General features: G+C 34.3%; 1 protein-coding gene across 3 annotated transcripts in view; it reads right to left on the bottom strand.

Annotated features, from left to right (window-relative positions):
• The window catches only part of BTBD9 (BTB domain containing 9), a 445,141-nt gene that overhangs the window by 195,874 nt on the left and 226,418 nt on the right, over positions 1 to 22,849 (bottom strand). For all 3 annotated transcript variants that reach the window (XM_031964922.1, XM_031964921.1, XM_031964923.1), the window contains exon 7: positions 4,796 to 4,905. In XM_031964922.1, coding sequence (XP_031820782.1) covers positions 4,796 to 4,905 — 110 coding nt within the window. The remainder of the gene's footprint in view (positions 1 to 4,795; positions 4,906 to 22,849) is intronic.

Below are 22,849 nucleotides of genomic sequence, written 5' to 3'. Positions count from 1 at the left end.
GTTTTCCAGCTGGCTGTTAAAGGCTTAATAGAAACTCACAGGAAACAAGAGTGGATCTACATCCAAATCAAGAACTTGCACAACTTGGAACAGAGGGGTAGCAATAAGGCTTGTCCTGAATCAGACAACTTTGGGAGCATTGAAAATCTGCAAGTCCCAGTCTGAGCTGTCCCTGAGATCTAGGAATAACTCAAAATCCCCTAGAAAGTAGTACCACGACCAGCCGAGACATCCCATAATGTAAACTTCCAGATGTGTTATAGCCAAAATCTAACACTATATCAAAGGAAAAAAAAAAACAACCAAACCCAGGAACCATAGTCCAAATCACACATGACTTAGCAACCATCAATGCAAAAAAGCAAAGAGCGTAGAATAAGATATAGGTTTACAACCAATAATACCTTTTTCAGCCAAACTGAATGCAGTCTTACTGAAGAAAATATGGCCTTTCCAAGTAGACCTGATGAAAAGAGCAGAGCTAGCTATAAAGAAACTCTGAAGTTCAAACAAAGGACTTAAAAGAAATAAGAAAAAGTAAACATAAATGAACAAGGAACAATTACTTGCATTCTAATATGGAGTGGTATAAGGGAAGCATTTATTAAGTGCCTACTATATGCCAGATATTGGCTAAGCCTTTTTTACAATTTATCATGACATTTTAACAACCCTGTGAAGTAGATATAATAGATCATGCTCATTTTAGAGTCAAGAAAATTGAGCCAGACAAACATTAAATAACTTGCCTATGTTCACATAGCTAGTAAGGGCATTATGGCTGGCTTTGAACTCAAATCTTCCTAACTCAAAGTCCAAAGTTTTACCTACTGCATCATCCTGTTATCATTAGGAGTCATAGAGAATCTAATTAGAAAATCAAGAGTGGGTTGTCTTATATTTTTATTATCTTAAAAGAAGACTGGAAAGGAAAGAGGACTATACTGGAAAGGGAAGAGAAAGGTTAGAGAGGTATATTCAAACAAGGTGGAAGAAATGGGGAAAGTGGTCTAAACTTGAAACTTATTTTCATTTGATCATATATCCATACCCACACACCCTACAATAATGCATCTCTCTCTCTTTTTTTTTAATGTTGTAAGTTTATTTTTAATACACAGCATTTCTCAACTCAACAGGGAAAAAAGAAGGAAAAAGGAAAAGAAAGAAAGAGGAATTAGAGGGTGGGTAAATTACGAGAGAGTTGTTTATCCAATCTAATAAAGAACATAGAAAAATATAGTTCTTTCTGAAGTGTCAAAAATGGAAAACTGAGGGAGTGCTCATAAGTTGGGAATGGTTGAAGAAATCACAATATTTAAATGTGAAGGAATGCTATTGCTCTGTAAGAGATGATAAAGAGGATAGTTTCAGAGAAAACTGGAAGGCTTGTATGAACTGATGCAGAGTGAAGTGAGCAGAATAGAAAGACAATGGCCTGACACCAAATCTCACCATATTCTATCTGAATGTCCTCTGGCATCTGATTTCATGATTCCAGAAAACCAATGATGAAACTTACTAACAATTTCCTGATAAGAGTGGTGAAGGATTCACTCTGCAAAAAGAAACACACACCGCCTATTTGGTTTTGAACATGGCCAATGTGGAAATTTGTTTTGCTTGACTATGTTTGTAAGAAAGTTTAAAAAATTTTTCTCAATGGGTAGGGGGGTGGGAGAGTAGAGAGAGAAGTTAGCTTTTAAGGTTGAAAAAATAATTTAAAAACATGCTAAAAACAGAGAAAGTTTAGGGTAGAATAAAAACGGCTACTACATCTTTTGAAAAGTTGACAATTATAATACTCACATGACATTACATTTCATGTCAAATCTAAGACTTTTGGTCATATTTATCTTCCTTTATGATTAGAAGATCTTTCATAAATATCACAGAACTTGAGCATTATTTTCAGTCCCCCTTCCAAGTTCTATTGTCAGGATAAGGTTTTGCAAAAGGATGGGGACATCAAAGGCTCACACCATCACAAAAATATTAATTATATCACAGCTCCTTTGGACAAGCCTTATATGGAGAACAGATGATAAACAGACTCCATGAACAGTTACTGATTAGGGAAGTTATGTGATGATTAAAAAGAATGGAGGGCAGAAGGATTTCTGTTACTATATGTACAAAAGTTCATTCCTAGGACACCCCAAACTAAGCAAACATTAAAAAGAGTAGCTTTTCTCTAAAAAAAAAAAAATAGTAAAACATCAGGGAAAGATATGTAATTTCAATGCAGGTCATCTGTCAGTAGGTGCATATACATTTCTGTTTACCTGCACCACTGTTCCCATTTGGGTGAGGGATAATGACAAGTAGATGATTATACATCTAACTTCAGTCAACCTTTTCAGTTCACATACATGCAAAAAAAAAGTTTGAGAGACTAGTGTTTCACAAGCCACCCAAAGAATTTCATAGATTGCTGAGATCTTTTTTTCTAACCTCCCATAGGCCTAAGCCTATTAGTCATCCAATAATGCTGACTAGTTTAAAATATGCAAGCTACTGATACTGTTCCTCACTGTGACTGGTTACGGTATCTTTCTGCCAGAGAAGTTCTCTGTTTATTCTACTTCTTACTAATCATGATTTCCAAAAATATCTACATCAACATCCCAAGAAATTATGAAGTAACTTTAAGTCAACTAGTAAATGGTACCTTCTTTATCCAATATTTCTGAGAATACAATGTATAAGAGGAAAAGTAAATGATTATCATTCTTTTTATGTCTTTTAAATATGGAAACAAGCTTGGATTCCTGATAATGACCTTTTAATGACCATCTCTCTAAAACTGATTCTTCAGACTTCCTTATGTTTGCCATTCTTCCTGCCATCTAAGCTTGAAATCCCAGTGTTATCTTTGCTTCTTCCCTCTTCTTCTTAAAAGAAATCAATGACTAGCTCCTGTTTATTTTTTCTCTGATTTCTTTCAAAAACTTCCCTTCTTTCTATTCCTACTACTATCCTAGTACATGTCCTCATTACTTAACTGAACCGCTTCCACAGCTTGCTAACTAGTCTCCTCACTACAAATACTCAGCCATTCCTACGACATCTTTTACTGAGCTAGCAGAAGAATCTTTCTCATGCTCAGATATCATCACATCACCCTGCTGAAAGCCTTTCAATGGCTATTTACCACCTAGGAAATGAATTCCTAACCATTTCAAGAGGTTACCTGACTCACACACACACCTTCTTTTCGACTTACTTCACTTGGTTGGACTTCTGTCTCTGCTGAGCTCCTTCAGGTCTGCATAGGATTTTATAGCCTTTATATCTTAAACTCTTAGTATAATTTGTGGTTACTGTACTCTTTTTGGTCTGGATTTGCAACTTATGGACTTAGGGAATCATTACTGCTGCTAAAAATGCAAATCAGCAACTCCCCTACAATTTAAGTTTTAAGAGAATTGCCTGGAGTACTGAACTTCAAGACCTGAACCTAAGGCTTCCTGACTTTGGGGCTGCTTTTATATCTACTGCACTATGCTGCCTCTCATTTGTGTTCAATATAAATTTAAGTTTTTGTCCCTTTCAAATCTTGAAAACTTTAAGAGGGCGAAGTTCATGTCATAGTTATATCTGTCCCTTTCCCAGCAACTAGCAAAGTATCTGACACATAGTAAGTAGGTACTTAGTTCTTTAGTATTCTAATTGCCAACTCATACTATGAGGATTAGAGTAATGGAAAGACCTGGACCAGAAAGGAACAAGCAATTCTCCTTATCAAACTCCTTCCTGCTCAAATCTAAGTATTCTATAAAATTAAAAAACAAAAACCAACCAACCAACCAATCAGACTACAACTTTGTTTTTCAATGTAAGGAAAAGTAGCAACCCCATTATTAGGTAATATTAAAACCAAATCACCTAAATGCCAGAGAAATAAAGGTTGTAAATGTTTTAAAAAATAACAATGTTTTTCTTATGATACTATTTATTTTAGACTGCTAAAAAAAAGTCAACTTTTTTTTTTTTTACAGGGATTTAATTGGGGTGTATATCTTGTCCTCAATTTTATTCATTCTTTGGAATATATTCAGGTGAGCAGTTATTGTAAGGAAAGTACATGACCATAATAGAATGTATGGTGGAAGAGTTAGTGAGGAACCACTTTGGACGGAAAAAGACACCTCTAGAATGATAAAAACCAATATGGATTGTGTAGAACTCCCAAAACTTAGGTTACACTGGAAAAAGAGGTAATCTGTAAAAGAATGAGGCAAGTAGTAGCCTACTCAATCTTTAAGCTTTATTTATCATAATCTCTCTATACATCTGACCAAAATGCCTCACATCCTGAATAGTTTAAGAAAGATAAGTAATTTAATTAATTCTACAAAAAAGTCCATCTTAGCTTTACTTATAATGAAATAAAGAAAAATTTATCATTCAGGGCTTCATTAATGTATCAAAGGTAATCTACTCACAGCAAATATAAATAAATGATAAATCAGTAATAGTATCAGCTATTATATAATATAAATGATATATTATAACTATATCAGCTAGTATAATATAGAAATTTCTTTGTTATAAAAGTTAATCAGGAATAATTATGACAATTACTATTATGATTGCTAATACTATTAAACTCCCAAGTCATTCAGTCACATAACAATATAGAACTGACTAGAGAGATTTCCTTTTTAAGAGTCTGAGTGCTACTTCAAAGTTTACTAAAAAGGTGGATTAGGAAGAGCTGAAGCAATAATTTCATCTATTGGAGGGAAAAACACATTTAAACAAATAAGAAAAATGTAGATGCACCACTTACCTATCAGACCCTTCTCAAGAGTAAAGGTTTTGTTTGTAAACATACATTCAAAAGCCACAAGGTGGAAAACTTTGTTTACTGTGTTGTGCGTCCCAACTATTCGAACATACCTGAAAAGCAAGAAAAAGAAATGTGTTTACAATGATGAGTTATCACCACCAATCTAAGGATGACTGAACAAGAATTAAGGATGACTGAACAAGAAATATATCATAGCAAACAATTAAGCATAAGGTAAATAAACTAAAAGAGACCATATACTTGATTTCAAATTTAATTTCAAAGATCGTGGCTCCAAGTAAAGCAAAAAGAATTATAGCAAAATAAAGAAATGCCACTTTCCTGAGAATTATATAGAATTTTAATTTGATGTATCTAGAAAACCAAAAGTTCCTGTCTAATTCAACCTTGGAATATCAAATTAAATTACATATATAAGAAGACATTTGCAGTTGAAAATTATAAATAATTTCTTAACTCTACTTGAAGCAAGAATGCTTCCAACAAACATAAATATAAATATATACCCTCCCACGCCCCACCCAAATCAACCAAGTTGAGTATTTTCAAATCCTATAAAGAGAGTATTCTACTAATTGGAGATAAACACTAAATCAACATTGTTTTCTTATTTAAAAGAAAAGCAAAATTAAATCTAAAAGCCTCAATGTTGTTGTTAAATCTTCATTGGTAAATTAATTCCTTTTACTCACATCAGACACTTCATTTCTGCTGAAACCCTTTCCTGACTACAAGAAATAGTTATCAAAGCTAATCTAGGTTTTGTCATATCCATTCTTCCTTTTGGACTTCCTTCTCTGCTGCATAGAACTAGCATCTGCACAGTCTCATTGAGCAGCTCTTGAACATTGTGGTCTCTTCACCCACTGTATTACCTTGGAGACTTCACCTTCAACAAACTTGGATCATTCTGCTCCCTTCATTTTCCAAAGGGACAAGATAGTTCACAGATTAATGAACAGACAAATTCACTGTTAGGAGTGTTACATAATCCCATATGGAATTTATAAAATGGAATTCTTACTGGAATTTTTTTGAAAGCTGAGGGAGAATAACTTTATTAATTGATAATTCTCTCCCAGATTATCTAGTATTTTCAGTGAAAAAAGGTATATATTAAAGAACAGATTCAATGAAGAGATGAAGGAATGGATAAAAGTTCTATAAAATCTTCTGCTGTATAAAACAATTTTCCATTTAGTTGATAAAAATTTCATTTCCAAGTTAATGATATTCACTAATTCAGTGATTTTCTCATTTCCAATATTCCAGTTAACTTTGTAATATAAATGCTGACTTTTTTTTAAAGCTTTAAGTAGACTTATTCTGAATTTTATACTATGGGCTATTTCACTCCTTGTTTCTTCCATTCCACCTCCCCACTTCTAGCCTGAATCTTGGGGCATTCCGTATATACCTCATTTATCCATCTGCTTCTTAACATGGGTTGATCACTCTTCTTCAAAACCAATATAAATGCTATTTCTTAGACATGCTGTTTTGAGGGCTGCTGCACACAGCAAGGAGACACTACTTTTTCCACAGAGAGTCAAAAGCAGCTGCTGGATCTGGCTGTCTGACCAGATCCTTTTGGCTAAGGAGGAGGTCAGTTTTAAGCTGTATTGTTGTCTTCAAGGAAGATACAAAGCAGCTACTTTGTTTTAACTATGTCCGGGGAGGGGAGAGAAGAAGGGAGGGTGTTCGTTTTACTGAATTTTGAAAGGTCTAAGCAATGCAGGATTTCAACCATTATTAGCTGTGACAACAAGTCTGTTGGCAGCTTTCTGGAAGGGAAGGGGTGTTAAACTTGGCACCTTGGTCAGAATCTAATTTTATAAATTTCCCGCAAGCCACAGCAACTTGACCATCATCACATTTTCAACTGCATGTGGCAGTGACAAAGTGTGGAAGTGCCACTCTCAGCAACTCAATAGTTGGGGGAGGGATTTTGTGGAACTAGAGTATTTTCCTAGCAATTTCTGGATGAACCAAATAGAGATTCTCTTTGTATAAAGTTAATTGGGGAATTGGGGGCAGGGGGGAGGGGGGCGTTAGTGTCCAAATGTTCTAGTTTTTAGGTCTTTGCCATCTCCATGTCTAAGGTCTACATGAAATAGATCCAGTTACAAGGACTAAAAGTCCCCTTAGTTTCTCTTTAAAATACTCTAGTGTGGACATGCTTCTCCCCAATGCCCACTCCATCTTTTTTTTTTCTCTCACACAATACTAAATCAGACTTTCCATGTTTTCCAAGATAGGGTCAATTTTTTCCAGGACAATAACCAGCTAACCTGGGAATGGAAAATATCAGTTAAAAAGGAAAATGTTTGCTGAAATGACTTATTTTACTGACTATGATAGACACAATAACAGATATATAGTTGGTATGGTAAAGCACTTTGGGACATCATTAGATTTTTTAAAGTGCTATATAAATGTAGAATATGTTATCTCCAATGTATAATCCTGAGGTCAAATTAGAAATTTACTACTGTAGATAACATTTCTTGATTAGCCTGTTAAATATAACACCTTTAACAAGTTTAATTACCCCAGTTTTCTAATAATTTCTATAATAATAATAATCTATAAGCTTGCAGTATAGTTTACAAAAATATCAATGAAAGATAGGCTAAGGTGATGTCCTTTCCCTCAGACTAATGAGGCCATTTTCTCTACTAAAATTCAAACTGCAATACTTCCTGATGGAGCCAAATCAGGGATGATTCTCTAGTATATATCTCCAAATATATAACGTGGCAAGCTCAGAGATACAAATTATTAAAGGTTTTAAGGCATTTATTTTTTTCTTATGCCTTGAAAAAAGTCATTTTGGGTCTAGGTCTGGGTTTGACCTAAACAATGAAAGCAGATAATTAATACACATTTCCTTCCATATAAGTATTTCTGAATAAAAGCTAAAGCTTCAGATTTTATTTTCCTTTCCTTTTTTTATTTTCAACATCAGTTCTCAAATGTATAGCTAGCTTCAGATTTAAATTGTTTTATAAGAGCATTGCTGGCAGTTGGCTTTATCAAGACTGTAGGGATACATTGCTGGAAAAATATAACAGACATTTCTTTGTTCTCTCTAAGGCCCTCCATACAAGTTCAGCCAGTTGGAAGATAATTAAAACTTAAACAGTGCTGAAGAAGGCAGATATGCAACAGATTGGCTATTTGTGATGAGGATGGATGCTGTAGGCAGGAAACCCTTGTGCAAACAGTCTGTTTTCAATTCTGCTTTTGCTTTTCCTCTTGATGACTCGGGCCATCTTCTGTTCTCCAGTGAAGGTTGAATTTCAAATGCAATCTGAGAAGAGGTTGTTTAATTATGGAAGTTCCTAAGAACCTTCCATTTATGAGCGATTGGAACCCTTGGCAACACATATGGAGGAAGTTGATTTTACTGAGATTGAAAGGTATCTTCAGGCTAACAGAAAACATTACCCTCAATTTATTTCTTTTTTTTTCTGTTACATGAGAATGATAACAGTTAAGTCAATCAGTCATCATTTAAAGACTTCTAGGTTCCAAGTACTGTGCCAAGTACTACAAATACAAATACAAGTAGAAAGCTAGTCCCTGCCCTCAAGGAGCTTATATTTTAGACAGTGTTATCATTTTATCCAGAGGCATGTTATCATGTATGATTTGGTTTCCTAATACCCATGTCTCAATCTCCTCCTGCCTTGAGGAAATTTTGATCCTCAAATCATAAGGTAACTTAAAGTGGAGAGATTTGGGAAGGCAGGGGAGGGGGGAGAAAAGAAAGGAAAGAAGAGAATTAAAGAAATGGTTCAAGGAGAGAGTAATACACATTCAGAAAAGAAATAGTTTACATTTCTGGACTTTATACTGAACAAATATATATGTGATTAAAGTTCTTTTAATCTATAATCTTTGTTCTAAGTCCAATGACTACCTATTAGAATCTCTTTAGTAGAAACATTAATACAAAATGAAACTTAACTTAGTGAAATGTATTTTAAATAAACTCAAGAAAGAATTGAAGTCAAATGTCAAAATTGCTATAATCTAAGTTATAGTAACAAATTCTAGAAATACCAGAAATAGTTTAAGACTGGCCTCTAGGATAAGATTTTTATGAAGTGACAGTATCCAGATAACATGCTTAGAGAAGGTAGAAGGGTCAAAATGAGGTACTTTCGAGGAACAACAGAACAAATTGATGGAATACTATATACTTTGGGGTATGAATTATGAGCAACCTATAGAACTGTATTTCCATATGCAAACAAAGACTTAGAGAAAGGTCATATCAGCTATTAATTGTACAAAACAAGGTATTGAGCTACTGAACTGATAAAAATCAATCAAGAACAAGAAATGGATGAGAGGTAACTGCATGCACTGTGTGAGAATGCTTAATGAGTTAATTAATATTAACTTCTCTCCAAAGGAGGATTTTTCTGACATTTTTGAATATGGGTTGTATGACAAGGGAGAAGGAACTTATCAAGGAGGGACATGCAATGGGAGTGATGGAGTGCATGGGGCGCAGTTCTAAGAAAATATAGCAGTAATTCTGAGGCCCCTGACTTTAGGAGTGCTACTGTTCTAATAATGTCTGTCAATAATCCTAAGTCTCTTGGCCTTAGGAACACCATGTATGGAATAGTCCTACAAATAATGCTGACTGTCAGATAAATAATTTGTTGGTCAGTGATAACAAAGTTACTGAGACAATAGTGAACAAACTATTCCTCAAACCTATCTGTAAGCCGTAAAACCAACAAATAAATAACATGAAGCTCCTAGTCTCTCTAACTTTTCCTATAACTTTATCTTCTTGCTTCTGGTATTTTGCTAAATTCTTTTGGAACCTCGCCCGCTTTAACTGGTGTTACAATTATAATAAACTTTGCCCCTTAATTTGAAGACGGGTTTGTGCCTATAAATTCCTTTGAGTCACCTTGTGACAATGGTCTGTAACACCCCAGTCTTTTGGAGTTCTCCTTTGTACCTTAATAGGAAATTTAAGAAGTCTGTTAACTTTGTCATCCCAGCCAATGATTCAATGAAGAAGGGATCTTATGTTTCAGAATAGGAAATAAAAGGGTGTATTCCCATGTCTATAAGCACAGACCTGCCCCTGGATGGACAGCCTTGCAATAATTGTTTAAAAACAAACAAACAAAAATCATCTTATTTCATACGCTCCTGAGTCCTTTTTATCTTTGTAGCATATTTCTAACATGGATCTGTAATTGCAATATTTGTTACTTGCCTGCTGTCCATGAACATTTAAGAATGTATATAAATAATATTTAATGGCAAAATCTCTTTCCCAAGAGTCATATACTGTGTTTCTTTATCTAGGTATTTCCTGTGGTCCAGGGTTTGTTATTACTAACGTTATTATAAAACTAAAAGTATGGAAGTGGGAATGACTACTGATCCTGTTAGGGCAGCAAGTAGAAAATTATTTATTGAAAGAATGAATTGTAAACTCAAAGTAAAGAATTGTAAGGTGTAGGAAAAGCATGATGAAATAGAAAATATTTCTTATTTTCCAAAGAAATTTTCTCCAGCTATACCATCTTTGCTATAAAGTGACTCAGAAGTTTTCATTTTTGTTTTTTTTGAATTGAGAGATTCAAAACACTGCTCCAAAGTCAGCCCAAAGTAGTTACTGGCTTAAAAAGTGGCCTATATGAACATTAATTTTGGGAGTATTTTTACCACATTCAAATTCAAGTATACTTTTTTTTTTGGGGGGGGAGGGGGAGAGAAGGCCAAGGTAAGTGACTTGGCTTGGGTCACAAAGCCAGTTAAGCATTAGATTTGAGGCTGGATTTGAATGCAGGTCCTCTGACTTCTGGGCTGATGCTCGATCCACCATGTCATTTAGTTGCATCTAAAGTACACTTTTACTAACAAACTGAAAGGCAACTGAAATGATCAATATTCTTGTTTTCCAGAAGCAAATAGTTAAGTTTCTTATGTGAAAAGAATAAAATAGTTAACTGAAATCATTTACTATATGACTCAACTCTATTATAACAAAAGATTTGAGTGCTTTTATGTTATGGGCCAGAATTCTGTACTTGAAACAAGGATTCTTACAAGGTGTTAACTCAATGGAATTGATAATACAATGGTTATCTAGTTTAGCATGGTGCTTAATAGTTCTCTGTTCAGTACATGTACTTAGTACTTAATATAGTTTTATAAGATTCACACCTATGATGATGTAATTATAATAGAGTGTATAACAGCCAGCAGGGACACAGAGACAGATTCATTCCATTGTCCACTTTTGTGGTGGCTGGATGATTAAGCATAGCCCTCAAACTCAGAGAGATTCATTCATCCCATCTCACATCACTATGGTGGCAGGGCTCTCCTCCTTAGCTTCTCCACTGAAACCAAGACTCTGGAAGGCCTCTAAGAAAGCCTGGGCCCCAGGCAAGGAAACTAGATTGTGAAGGAGAAAATAAAGGATTTAGACTTTACACCTGACTATTCTTGTGGTGATTAATCTGCTGAAAGGAAAGCTGCTCCAAGACCTCCAGAAAACCAACAAGAACATTATACTTTTATAATATAAAAATAATCTGTTCTTTTAATTATAAATTATGATATTTTTGTTTGTCAGAAATGTAATGGCTTCTCTCTTCCTACAAAAAGTATTAATAATTAAGAAATATAAGGCTTCTGAGTCATATTTACAATTTTTGGCTTCTCCAGCCAAATCTAAACATATTTCCATATTGTACTTTTTACCATCTTTCTCAAATCTAAACATATTTCCATATTGTACTTTTTACCATCTTTCACTACAAGTCTAAGTCTAGGATGATTTCGTTTGGAGAATACTGACGAGTTCTTTGCAGGATTTCTTTAAAACTTTTTCTGCAACAGAACATCTTCAGAGCATATGAAATCATTTCGCAATGGCCTTTTTCCTATTCTCAACATAAGAACTAGAAGATGACAAAATGGAGAGGTTGTAGGTCTTGGTTAAGAAATAACTTTTTGATATGAGAATGTTGCATTGGAGTCAGAGGACCTGGGTTCATTCTTAGCTCTGTTATGAGCTAACTTATGTGATTTGGGGTAAGTCATCAGAACTAGCTGAGCCTCAGCTTCTGTATCAATAAAGCAAGGGAGTTGGGCTAGATAATCTTCAAAACCCTTAGTGTCTAAAAATCTCTAATTTAAAAGTGTTTTATGATATCCTCTGTGGAGCATTAATGGAAGAATATAAACCTTGCCCAGGATGAAGAAACCTGAATAGGTTGTGATCATAACACAGAACATAGATACAGTAAAAATGCTCTAACTTTACATAAGACTAAAGAGATATAGCTGTTGATTTGATTAACTAAGTACAATATTCACAAACTAGTGAAAGGTCTGAAGGACAAATACTGAGGATCTTCAATTGAATAATCTCCAATTATAGATATGGTCAAAAGTATCACATAAGAAGAATTTTAGGAATTCTCCCTGGGATCATGCCTTCAGTGTAAGTGATTCTGAACTGAAGATAGATTATACTTCTTATAGGTATAGGATACAAGTGAACCCCCTAATAAGTAGGGCATGAAAGGCCAAGAGAAAAACTTGTCTAGGAACTGTTCTTACTATTCAGTTAATTTTTCTATTGCTGGGTAATTTTTTTGAGGAAGAGTATTATAATTTGCAATGCCTTATAGGAAAAGACATGGAATACTGAAGATTTAGTGTGAAAAAATATATATTTCTCTCATCCTGAGAAAGTGAAGGCTTAAAAAAAGTAGAATAATTCCTGTGACTGCTTTATGCAAATTTTAAACAAATTCCCACTCAGGACTAAGATTAATTTTGTTATGCAATAAAACATTGAAATTAACACAAAATGTATTTGGATAAAGCCAAATTGCTAAAATTTCAATATTTACATATTTTTACTACCCTCCCAAGAGTTTGAGAATAAAAAAGTTTTATTTTTAAAATGAATGGGCTATTTCCCCCTAGTTAATGTAATAGATTATCATATTTCTATGAAAACATACAAAGGCTTTGCCATATCAAATCTCAAAGCATAATACAAAGCATTAATCATCAAAAGAAATGGCTAAAAAATAGAGTGGATCAGTGGAACAGACTGGGTATCCAATACAGACAAGTAAAATGACCATGTAATCTACTATCTGAGAAACTTAAAGGACTCAAGCTTTGGAGACAAGAACTCACTATTTGAAAAAACTCCTGAGAAAGGGACCTGTATGTGCACGAATGTTTGTGGCAGCCCTTTTTGTAGTGGCTAAAAACTGGAAACTGAATGGTTGTCCATCAGTTGGAGAATGGCTGAATAAATTGTGGTATATGAATATTATGGAATATTACTGTTCTGTAAGAAATGACCAACAGGATAATTTCAGAAAGGCCTGGAGAGACTTACACGAACTGATGCTGAGTGAAATGAGCAAGACCAGGAGATCATTATATACTTCAACAACAATACTAGATGATGACCAGTTCTGATGGATCAGGCCATCCTCAGCAACAAGATCAACCAAATCATTTCTAATGGAGCAGTAATGAACTGAACTAGCTATGCCCAGAAAAAGAACTCTGGGAGATGACTAAAAACCATTACATTGAATTCCCAATCCCTATATTTATGCACACCTGCATTTTTGATTTCCTTCACAAGCTAATTGTACAATATTTCAGAGTCTGATTCTTTTTGTACAGCAAAATAACGTTTTGGTCATGTATACTTATTGTGTATCTAATTTATATTTTAATATATTTAACATCTACTGGTCATCCTGCCATCTAGGGGAGGGGGTGGGGGGGTAAGAGGTGAAAAATTGGAACAAGAGGTTTGGCAATTGTTAATGCTATAAAGTTACCCATGCATATATCCTCTAAATAAAAGGCTATTAAATAAAAAAAAAAGAAAAAAAGAAAAAACTCCTGAGGAAACTGGCAGGAACAACTCACTCCAACATCTCACACCATATAACAAGATATGGCCAAAATAGGCACATGATTTAGACATAAAAGATGATATATCACAGTCAAATAAGGGGAGCATGGAATAGTTTACTGTCAAATCTATGGAAAAAAAGAATTTAAGTCCAAACAAGAGATAGCATTACAAGATGCAAAAAGAACAATTTAAATTAAATTAGAAAGGATTTGCACAAACAAAATCAGTGTAACTAAGATCAGCTGAAAGCTGGCAAAAAATATTTATAGCAAGTATCTCTGATAAAGGTTTTATATCTCTAATACAGAAGTGAGTTGAATTTATAAAAATACAAGTCATTCCCTAATAAATAAATGGGCAAAGGATATAAACAGAGCAAAGAATTGAAAATTGAGGGGATGTTCAGAAATTGGAGAATGGCTGAACAAGTTGTGGTTTATGATTGTGATGATTACTATTGTTATAAGAAATGACAAGTAGGACTTCAGGAAAAGCTGTAAAGACTTACATGAACTTATACAAAATGAAGGGAACAGAAGCAGAAAATGTTACACATAGTAACAATATTGTATGATGAAGAACTGTGAATGACTTGGCTATTCTCAGCAATATAGTAATCCAAGACAATTCCAAAGGATTAATGATGAAAAATGCTTTCTACTCCCAAAGAAAGAACTGATGTAGTCTGAATGCAGATCAAAAGACTACTTTTCACTGCATTTTTTTTCACTATTTTTTCTTGGGAGTGTGGGTGGGGTTCCCTATGAAGTTTTTTTATTTTCCTACAACATGAATGATAATGGAAATATGTTTTACATGATAGTACATGAATAACTTATATCACACTGCTTACCATCTTAGGGAATAGGAAGAGGAGGAAGAAAGGAAAAGAATTTTTGAACTCAATATTTAAAAAACCAAATGTTAAAAATTGTTTTTACATGCAACTGACAAAAAATAAAGCATTATTTAAATGTAAAAGAAAGGTATATAGACAAATGAATCCAAAAGAATTTTGTAGTAAGAAGGAATGGAGGGGAAAATTAAATGAATGAGTTTCTCTAGGAATTTTAAGGAACTTAAAAAAAAAACCCAAATGTGGCTACTTTGTTATTTTTGATCCAATGAATTGGTATTTTTATTTTGTTTTGATTGCTTCTGCAGAGAGGTGAAAAAAAGATGATTTAATATTCAGCATCAGGGATCTAACTTGTTGAGAAGGATTGATCTCAGTGAATTAAGAAAAGGACTGAGAACTCTTTAAATTCTCTGGGCCTTAGGTTCCTCATTTGTACGATAAAGAGATTATATTCTTTTTGATTTCTATATAGTAAATATGTTAGGCTAGTGAGGGTGAGGGCTGAGAAAAGAGCCAGAAAAATAAAGAAATAATGAACCTTAATTCTCAACTAAAAATGAAATTCAACAAGTATTTATTATATATAGAAGAATTGCCCAAGTTTAACATATACTGGATTACTTGTTGACTAGGGAAGAGAATGGGGGGAAGAGAGGGAGGAAAAAAAGATGTATGCAGTGAAATAAGGGAAATCAAGACACTTGGTTCTTTTTTCCTTCTAAAGGTTTTTTTTAAAATAAAAAAACAACTTTTTTAATATCGCTATTATTATTTTTAAAATTAGGAGTATTTTATTTTTCCAAATACATGTAAAGATAGCTTTTTGCTTTTTATTAAAGCTTTTTATTTTCAAAATATATGCATAGATAATTTTAAGTATTCATCCTTGCAAAACCTTGTGTTCCAAATTTTTTCTGAACTATGAGGGATTCAGCAAAAATGACACAGGTCATGGACAGATGTATAGGAAAATGTAACCTGAGGGATTTGACATAATGACTTTCTGACTGGACACAATTAAGGTGGGGCTATCCAAAATTTCCATAACAGGGTGGGACTGTAAAGTTGAGTGGATCCCCATCAGTGCCCTTCCCTGCTTGCCTCAAGGAATAACCTTATCAATACTTGAGATTTTCTCTGCCAACTCCACCTAGAGATCTAGGACCTCCATCAATATGAAGAATAATTTTAACATTTATATAAAAAAATGAAGATGTTAATTTGAATATGGCTGCCATTTTCATCTATTTTGTTACCTTAGTTCTCCCAGTGCCTCTAATTACTCATTCATAGTGAAAAATGACAATGAAGTATTTCAGAAATAAGAGATTAATTCCATTTTTTATACACAGATATAATATAATTTTAAAGATGAAAATTATTACATCACCAGAAGATTGTCCACTAGGTAAAGAATATTTTCAATACTGCAATCCACAAAATCATTTAAAAATGCCAACAAAAATAGTAAAAAATCCTATTTCCAGGTTTGTTTTTTTTTAATCACACTTTAAATGGGTAAATTACTAGGGAAGGCTAGAGGTTTATGACACAATTGCCCTTTTATGAGTGTATTCAGGGGAAAAGTGAAAGGCTGGTGATTTTATAGTGCCCTCCCTCACTTAAATCCAATTCACTTTCATGCCATGGCATCACTTCCCTGAAGCCATGATCCTCTTCAAGAATAAAGGACAAAAAAGAAGAAGCAGATGATATCAACACCAACTTCAGTTAGTAGTGTTGCCCTACTGAGGACCCAAATGAACTTATTGACTGGATAACAGCTCTGTTTTTTCTCTTATTTTGGTTTCTTTTCTTTTCATTCCCTCTTTCCCTTCCTTGGGTATCATATCCTTGTCTGTACTCTGCCCAAAATGTAGTAAAAGAAATTTTTTTTATTGATGAAATGATGAGGGGAGCCCCAAAACTCTCTCACTCTCTCTCTTGGACTTTGGGGGGAAAGCTTGGGAAACTCTCTCAAGAGAAGCTCTCCCCTGAGAGACTCGCCCCAGGGAATCAAGATAAAGTGATTTCATTCTGTTATCTGGGCGGGACTAGCTGAGTCCAGGACCACTCCTACTTAGCCCAAGCTGGAGATCCAGATTTCTATCCAATTCTATTGAGTTGGAGATTAGCCCAAAGACACTCAATTCAATTCCAAGATTCTCTTTTCTGATTCCAGCTCAAACTGCTCCCAGCCCTCACCAAGAGCTGTCCATAAAATAAGCTTCCTTCAGCTCAAATCCCTTGCAGAGGACCTAAAAGCAGAAACATGCCATGCCAAGAAACCTCTCTCTCTCCTTGGCATAGCTCCAACTCTCTGCTGGCTGAAATGACATTTTCTTTCAGCATTATTCCCTCTTTATCTTTCTCACCTATTTCCCTAACAAGACCTTATTTACCTCTCTGTCAGGATTTCTCTGCTAGAAACCTTTTCTGCTAGATCTTTAATAATAAATTTCTTTTGTCAGTTTAACTTTTTGGGTTTGTAAATTCATTTACGAAGGACCTGGGCCGACCAAAAGGGGGTTCCCACAACTCCCTACCCTTCGTCGAATCTCATCAAAACCTTTAAAGCTATCTCAGGGTTTACTGGCTAGATTTCTTCCTTAAGGACCAAGCTTAAAACCAAAATCACTCCTGTTCTTATAGACTAGCCAATAAAAGGTCCCAGGCCAAGTCCCTGTGGATCATCCTTTAGGTCTCAGATTAACTAAAAAATGAATATAAATAATAATTGCTTCTGTTCTGGTCAGAAACCCTGAGGGTCTTCTTCTCCCCCTTCCAGCCTGGATTTATTTTTTTTTTTTTTTGGCCAAGTGAAAAAGGCCAATCGTTGCCTTAATTCTTACCCAGCCTTAATCAATGAAAGAGCGTTGCCTCAAAACGAAACCAATAATGTTAAAGTCCTTAACTTAAAAAGGCCAAGTTCTCCTGCTGCATCCAGGGATATCTTCAGTTCTGATTTATATCTTGTCACTGGACCCAGATGGCTCAGGAGAAAGTGAGGCGAGTAACTTTTTACAGCCTTCCCTCACTTAAATCCAACTCACTGCCCTGTCCCACTATCAACTTCCTGATGTCATGGTCATCTTCAAGAATGAAGGACAAACAACAAGAAGCAGGTAATACTCAGTAGTTTCTTTTATTTTCATTCACTGAAAATCTCTTCCTATTTAGTGATGAATTCTGACAGCAATATAGAATTACTAAGGAACCATTTCACTTCCCAGCACTACAAGTGTCAGTTTATTGACATGAGAAGAAGATTCTGAAGAGAAGTTATATCCCCAGAACATTCCAAATAAATAACACTATATACATACTTCATTCTGGAGCAAAAATAAAAATCTCTTTTTTTTCCCTTAAAAGAAAGAGAAGTCATATCAGAATTCAGGAGATGAGATGGGGATGTACTGCTTGTTCTATCTACCTTTTGGAATTTTTTTGTACAAGGTGCTTTGTAAACTGTGTCATGTAAATGTGATTCGCTAAGAAGCAGCATGCTGCATAAAGATCATTGGACTTGAATTCAGGAGACACTTGATTTTGAATCCTGTTTCTGATACTTAATAACTTTGGGGGCACTGACAAGATACAACCTTTCTAAACCTCAGCATTCTCACCTATAAAATAATAATACCCACATAGGTAACTTACGGAATTATTTTAGAAATTAAGTGAGATTACAGAGCTAACAGACTTTGAAAATGTTAGAGGTATGCCATTATTATTGTTGTTAAAATTAGAATAAAACACACTGTGAAAATTGCTAAGGATAAAAAAAAATGTCCTATGTATTCTCATGGACTACAGTATGATCAGTTCCAAGGGAGAGAAATAATCATTTATGATGATTATTTTGGTGGGGGGAAAGGTGAGGGAACAATATACTTTTAGTTGATTTACCTAGGAATTTTATTTCCTATTAAAAATAAATATTTACTGGCTTCTTTTGCAGGAACTAACTGAGAGGGGTGAGAGTTTGTTAGCTATAGGAATAAGACTCAGATAAAAGTGGAACCCTCTTTTGTCTCATCCCAACTCATCCAATATCAATCATTTTCTAAGCTCAGCTCTAGTAGCACCTTTTTTTGTGAAGTATTTGTTAAGACCTTCCCCCTTCCTCCCCAGGTTTCTGTACCTCCCCTCCTCCCAATTCATATTATATTTATTTTGTACAGTGTGTGACAAAAGTCTTAGTGCAGTTTAAAGCTTTTACAGTTGAAAATTGCACCATGACTTTTGGGGCATCTCATACATACTATATTTGTTCATCTTCTCTAATTGAATATAAGCATCTTAAGGGGAAAGGGTTATATTTCATTTTCAATGACTTTCCAGTGCTTAGCACATTGCCTGGCATATATCAGGGGTTTAAATAAATTTTTGTGGAATGATTGATAGGCTCCAGGGTCAGGGTATGGAGTCCGTTTTCATCAATGAAATAAAATGAATTTAGATTCTTGATGCCAGATTCTAGATACTTAAAATGGCTGAATTCCTAGTTTAAAAAAAAAAAGTTTCAGGATAAAATATAGGTTCATAGCACTAAGTTGTTTTTTCCTTAAACTACAGAACCTTAAAAAAAGTTCACACCAACATGGGCAAAATTATAGCTCCAAAAGGTCTAAAAAATAGTTAACACACACACAAACAATTTTAGATTTAATGAGCTACAATGGCCAGAAAACTGCTGACCTTGCTTCCTCTCCTCCAAAATTTGCTGTTCTCAACTTTGGTCCTCACAGTGGACAATAGCTTACATCAGAAGAATTTATCAGAAAGATTAGCAAAATTAAGTAAAAACTTCTCATATTTTTTATGAACTTAGAAAGTAATAGAGGATCTATATATGTATAGCTATATTTAATTTTATTACCTAATAGTCAGACAGAATTGGTAGACCCAAAGCTGAAGAACAAATATTCTAGGGAATTTCTAACACTTTTACTCCACTAGAATAGTTCTCTATTTGCTCTACAGAATAGCTAATTTCCATTCCCCTGACAATATAAACTCCTCAAGGAAATGCTACCCTTTTAATATATATATGGTGCTTTCAATCTTTTGGCTCAGAGGAGCAATCAAATACTTTTAGTGGCTCTTCTACTATTGATGTGGGGAAGGAAAGTGAAAAAGAAATAGGATCCTGTTTTCTCTATTAGCTAGATTGCTAAGCAAAAATGAGAAAGATAAAGAGAAGCAGTAGTAAAGCAAAAGGACATGCTTCTTTTTTTACATACTCCCACAGTCAAAAAAATATAAATGTTCTAAACCTATTTCCTTCTCATTAGTTCTTCAGGTATTACTTAGTATCTTAGAATAAGTGTAACTGTAAAGTAGGTGTGGATAAGGCAGGATGATGGCATTATGGTTGTCAGTAAAAATGACTCCAGCCTTTAGAAACAGAGTAAATCAGCTAAAATTATCATCACAAACATTATATGCCAGAGGATGATGTGATACTTTCAGTAATGGCATCTGGTACAAAACACAAGCACTAAACTTCTCATTGACAGCCAGGTCTCTATTGACTCTCTTTTAATGTCTTAGATTCTATTCCACAAAGGGGCAGACATATTGGAAGCCATAAATGTGCTTCATTCAAATAAACTGAAAATATGTTAGCCTTCAAGAAAAAAAAAACCCATAAAATTTAGAAATGAAAACACAAATGAATTTTGGCTTTGAACTTTAATGCCTTATGAATTAAATCAGCTATTAATCAGATTTGGGAAAACTGATTTCTGGCTTCTGGCTCATGGTCATTATTGTAGGAATGTTCCTAAGAATCAATAGGACTTTGCTAACCTGAATGACTTTCTAGTATTTTCAATCTTGAGCTCACTCCAGAACTTATTGCTAATTACTACAGGTCTAAAAGAAGCCATACACAAGTGAAAAAAGGCATAAATTATTTACAGGGTTATTCATCCACAATAGATATCATATCAGATTCAACCTTGTAAGTGTCACACTACCAGTTATTTTTTAAATCATTGTAATTTAAAGGAAATAATGAAGATGCTACTCCAGCACAATAAATTCCCACTAATAGGCAGTCTGTGTTTCACTGCAACAAAAATGTTCCACATCCTAAGTAAGCCTGGACCTTTGGCCTTAATATGCTATGTGATGACAGCATAAAGTAAAAGATCTAACCATAGAGTCCTGCAGATATTCAGAATATGATTTTGGTGTTTTGGAGTACACATTCTGTTGTTCAGTCACCATTCTAGGAATGGGACTGTCTCAAATCTGAAAGGACTTACTTTAATCTAAAAGGACCTTCCTCCTGGTATTTATTTCTCTCATTAGAAACATTTTTCCTTCTGTGCCATGATCCATTATGTCTTTAGAACAGAACTGTGTTTATCATCAGTGCTCTTGCTGACTGTGACTGGTCAGCAAAAAAACTAAGTTGATGAATTTGGGATGTGAATTCTTGGTAGCCCCTCCTCACTTTAATGGATGGAAGCTGGATTAGTTTACTGAAAGGCTACCTGTCAGCCTGGGACAATTTACCATTCTGTTCACTGTACTGAGATGAGAGCTTTTTTTGTCTGCTAGTTTAACCTTAAATCCTTTCCAGGGAAGGAAATTTCAACTTTGAAAATATTCTCAAGAATGAGGGCACAATGTAAAATTTAAGCTAGCAGCAGACTGCATTTTTAAAATTTTAAATTCTTTTTTCTTTTCTTTTTTTTCTTTTTGTTTAATTTAATAGCCTTTTATTTACAGGATATATGCATGGGTAACTTTACAGCATTAACAATTGCCAAACCTCTTGTTCCAATTTTTCACCTCTTACCCTCCCACCACCTCCCCCAGATGGCAGGATGACCAGTAGATGTTAAGTACATTAAAATATAAATTAGATACACAATAAGTATACATGACCAAAACGTTATTTTGCTGTACAAAAAGAATCAGACTCTGAAATATTGTACAATTAGCTTGTGAAGGAAATCAAAAACGCATGTGGGTTAAATTCTTTTTTCAATAAATAAAAATTAATTTCTCTTTCTCTCATGCCCTTCCTCAACTAAAAAAAAAAAAAAAAAAAAAAAAGAATTCTTGAAGCAAAAATATAATCATGAAAACTAATTCTCCTACTGTCCATGTCTAAAAAAATAAAGCAGATTACATACCTAAAATTATAAAAAGATCTGGTGATCACTGGTTAAGATTACTAATGGAGGCTGTGCAAATTTTTCCCCTATATATTAAAAAGACAGCAACTGCTTAAATATGTCAGTTTTAGTCCTATTTGAAGGCAGGGAAATGGATGAGATGGATGTTTTCTCAAGGTTCCTTCTCTCTACATGATTAACAGATGTCAGATAAAGTGCTTTGAACTCTGTTTTTCTAAAGCAATTTACTTTACCTTCAATAAACAATAAATATTAACAACTCCCTTATCTTTCTGTAATCTGTACATAAGCATACTGAAAATAGGATGATTAATATAATAATACTAACAAAATATATAACATATATATATATATATATATATATACACATAATATATATAACAAATATATATTACCTTAAGATTTGCAAAATTCTTTACCAATATCTCGTTTGAACAACCTGGGGAGGGAGGTGCTGTTATTATCCCAATTTTACAGATGAGGAAACTAAGGCAGAGAGAGGTTTAAGTGACTTGCTCAAGATCACACAATTAGTAACAGCATGAGGCAGGATCTGAACTCAGATGTTCTTGACTATAGATTCAGAGCTCTATTACACCCTCTAGATGCATTGTTGCTACTTAGCTGATACAATACACATCATTATCCACCAATTAAATTTAATACAATGGTTTAAAAAGTATTCTACAAGGGGCAACTTAGGGCACCAGCCTAAAGTCAGGACAGCCTGAGTTCAAATCTGACCTGAGACACTAAACACTTCCTTGCTGTGTGACTCTGGGCAAGTCACTTAAACCCCAATTGTCTCAGGAAAAAAAAAAAAAAGTATTCTAAAAAAATGGCTGGCTTTTGACCAAAACTGTCACAAAAGTTTTTACTAATGCTTTTTTGTGGCCTTAGTTGCTATTTTTTAATTTGCAAATTAATTTTGCAAATATCTGGAAGGAGGAGCAGAGCTGACTATTGTATAACAACTTAGTGATTAAAATTCACCTATTTAGAGACAGATGGGCACTTCAGAGATATTACTGTTATAAGCTATTGAGACTAAGTGATTCACTCATAGT

This window comes from Sarcophilus harrisii, chromosome 4 (genome assembly GCF_902635505.1).
Source record: "Sarcophilus harrisii chromosome 4, mSarHar1.11, whole genome shotgun sequence".
Lineage (NCBI taxonomy): Eukaryota > Metazoa > Chordata > Mammalia > Dasyuromorphia > Dasyuridae > Sarcophilus > Sarcophilus harrisii.
Note: the sequence above shows the minus strand (reverse complement) of the source record. Positions and strands in the feature narration are given on the sequence as shown.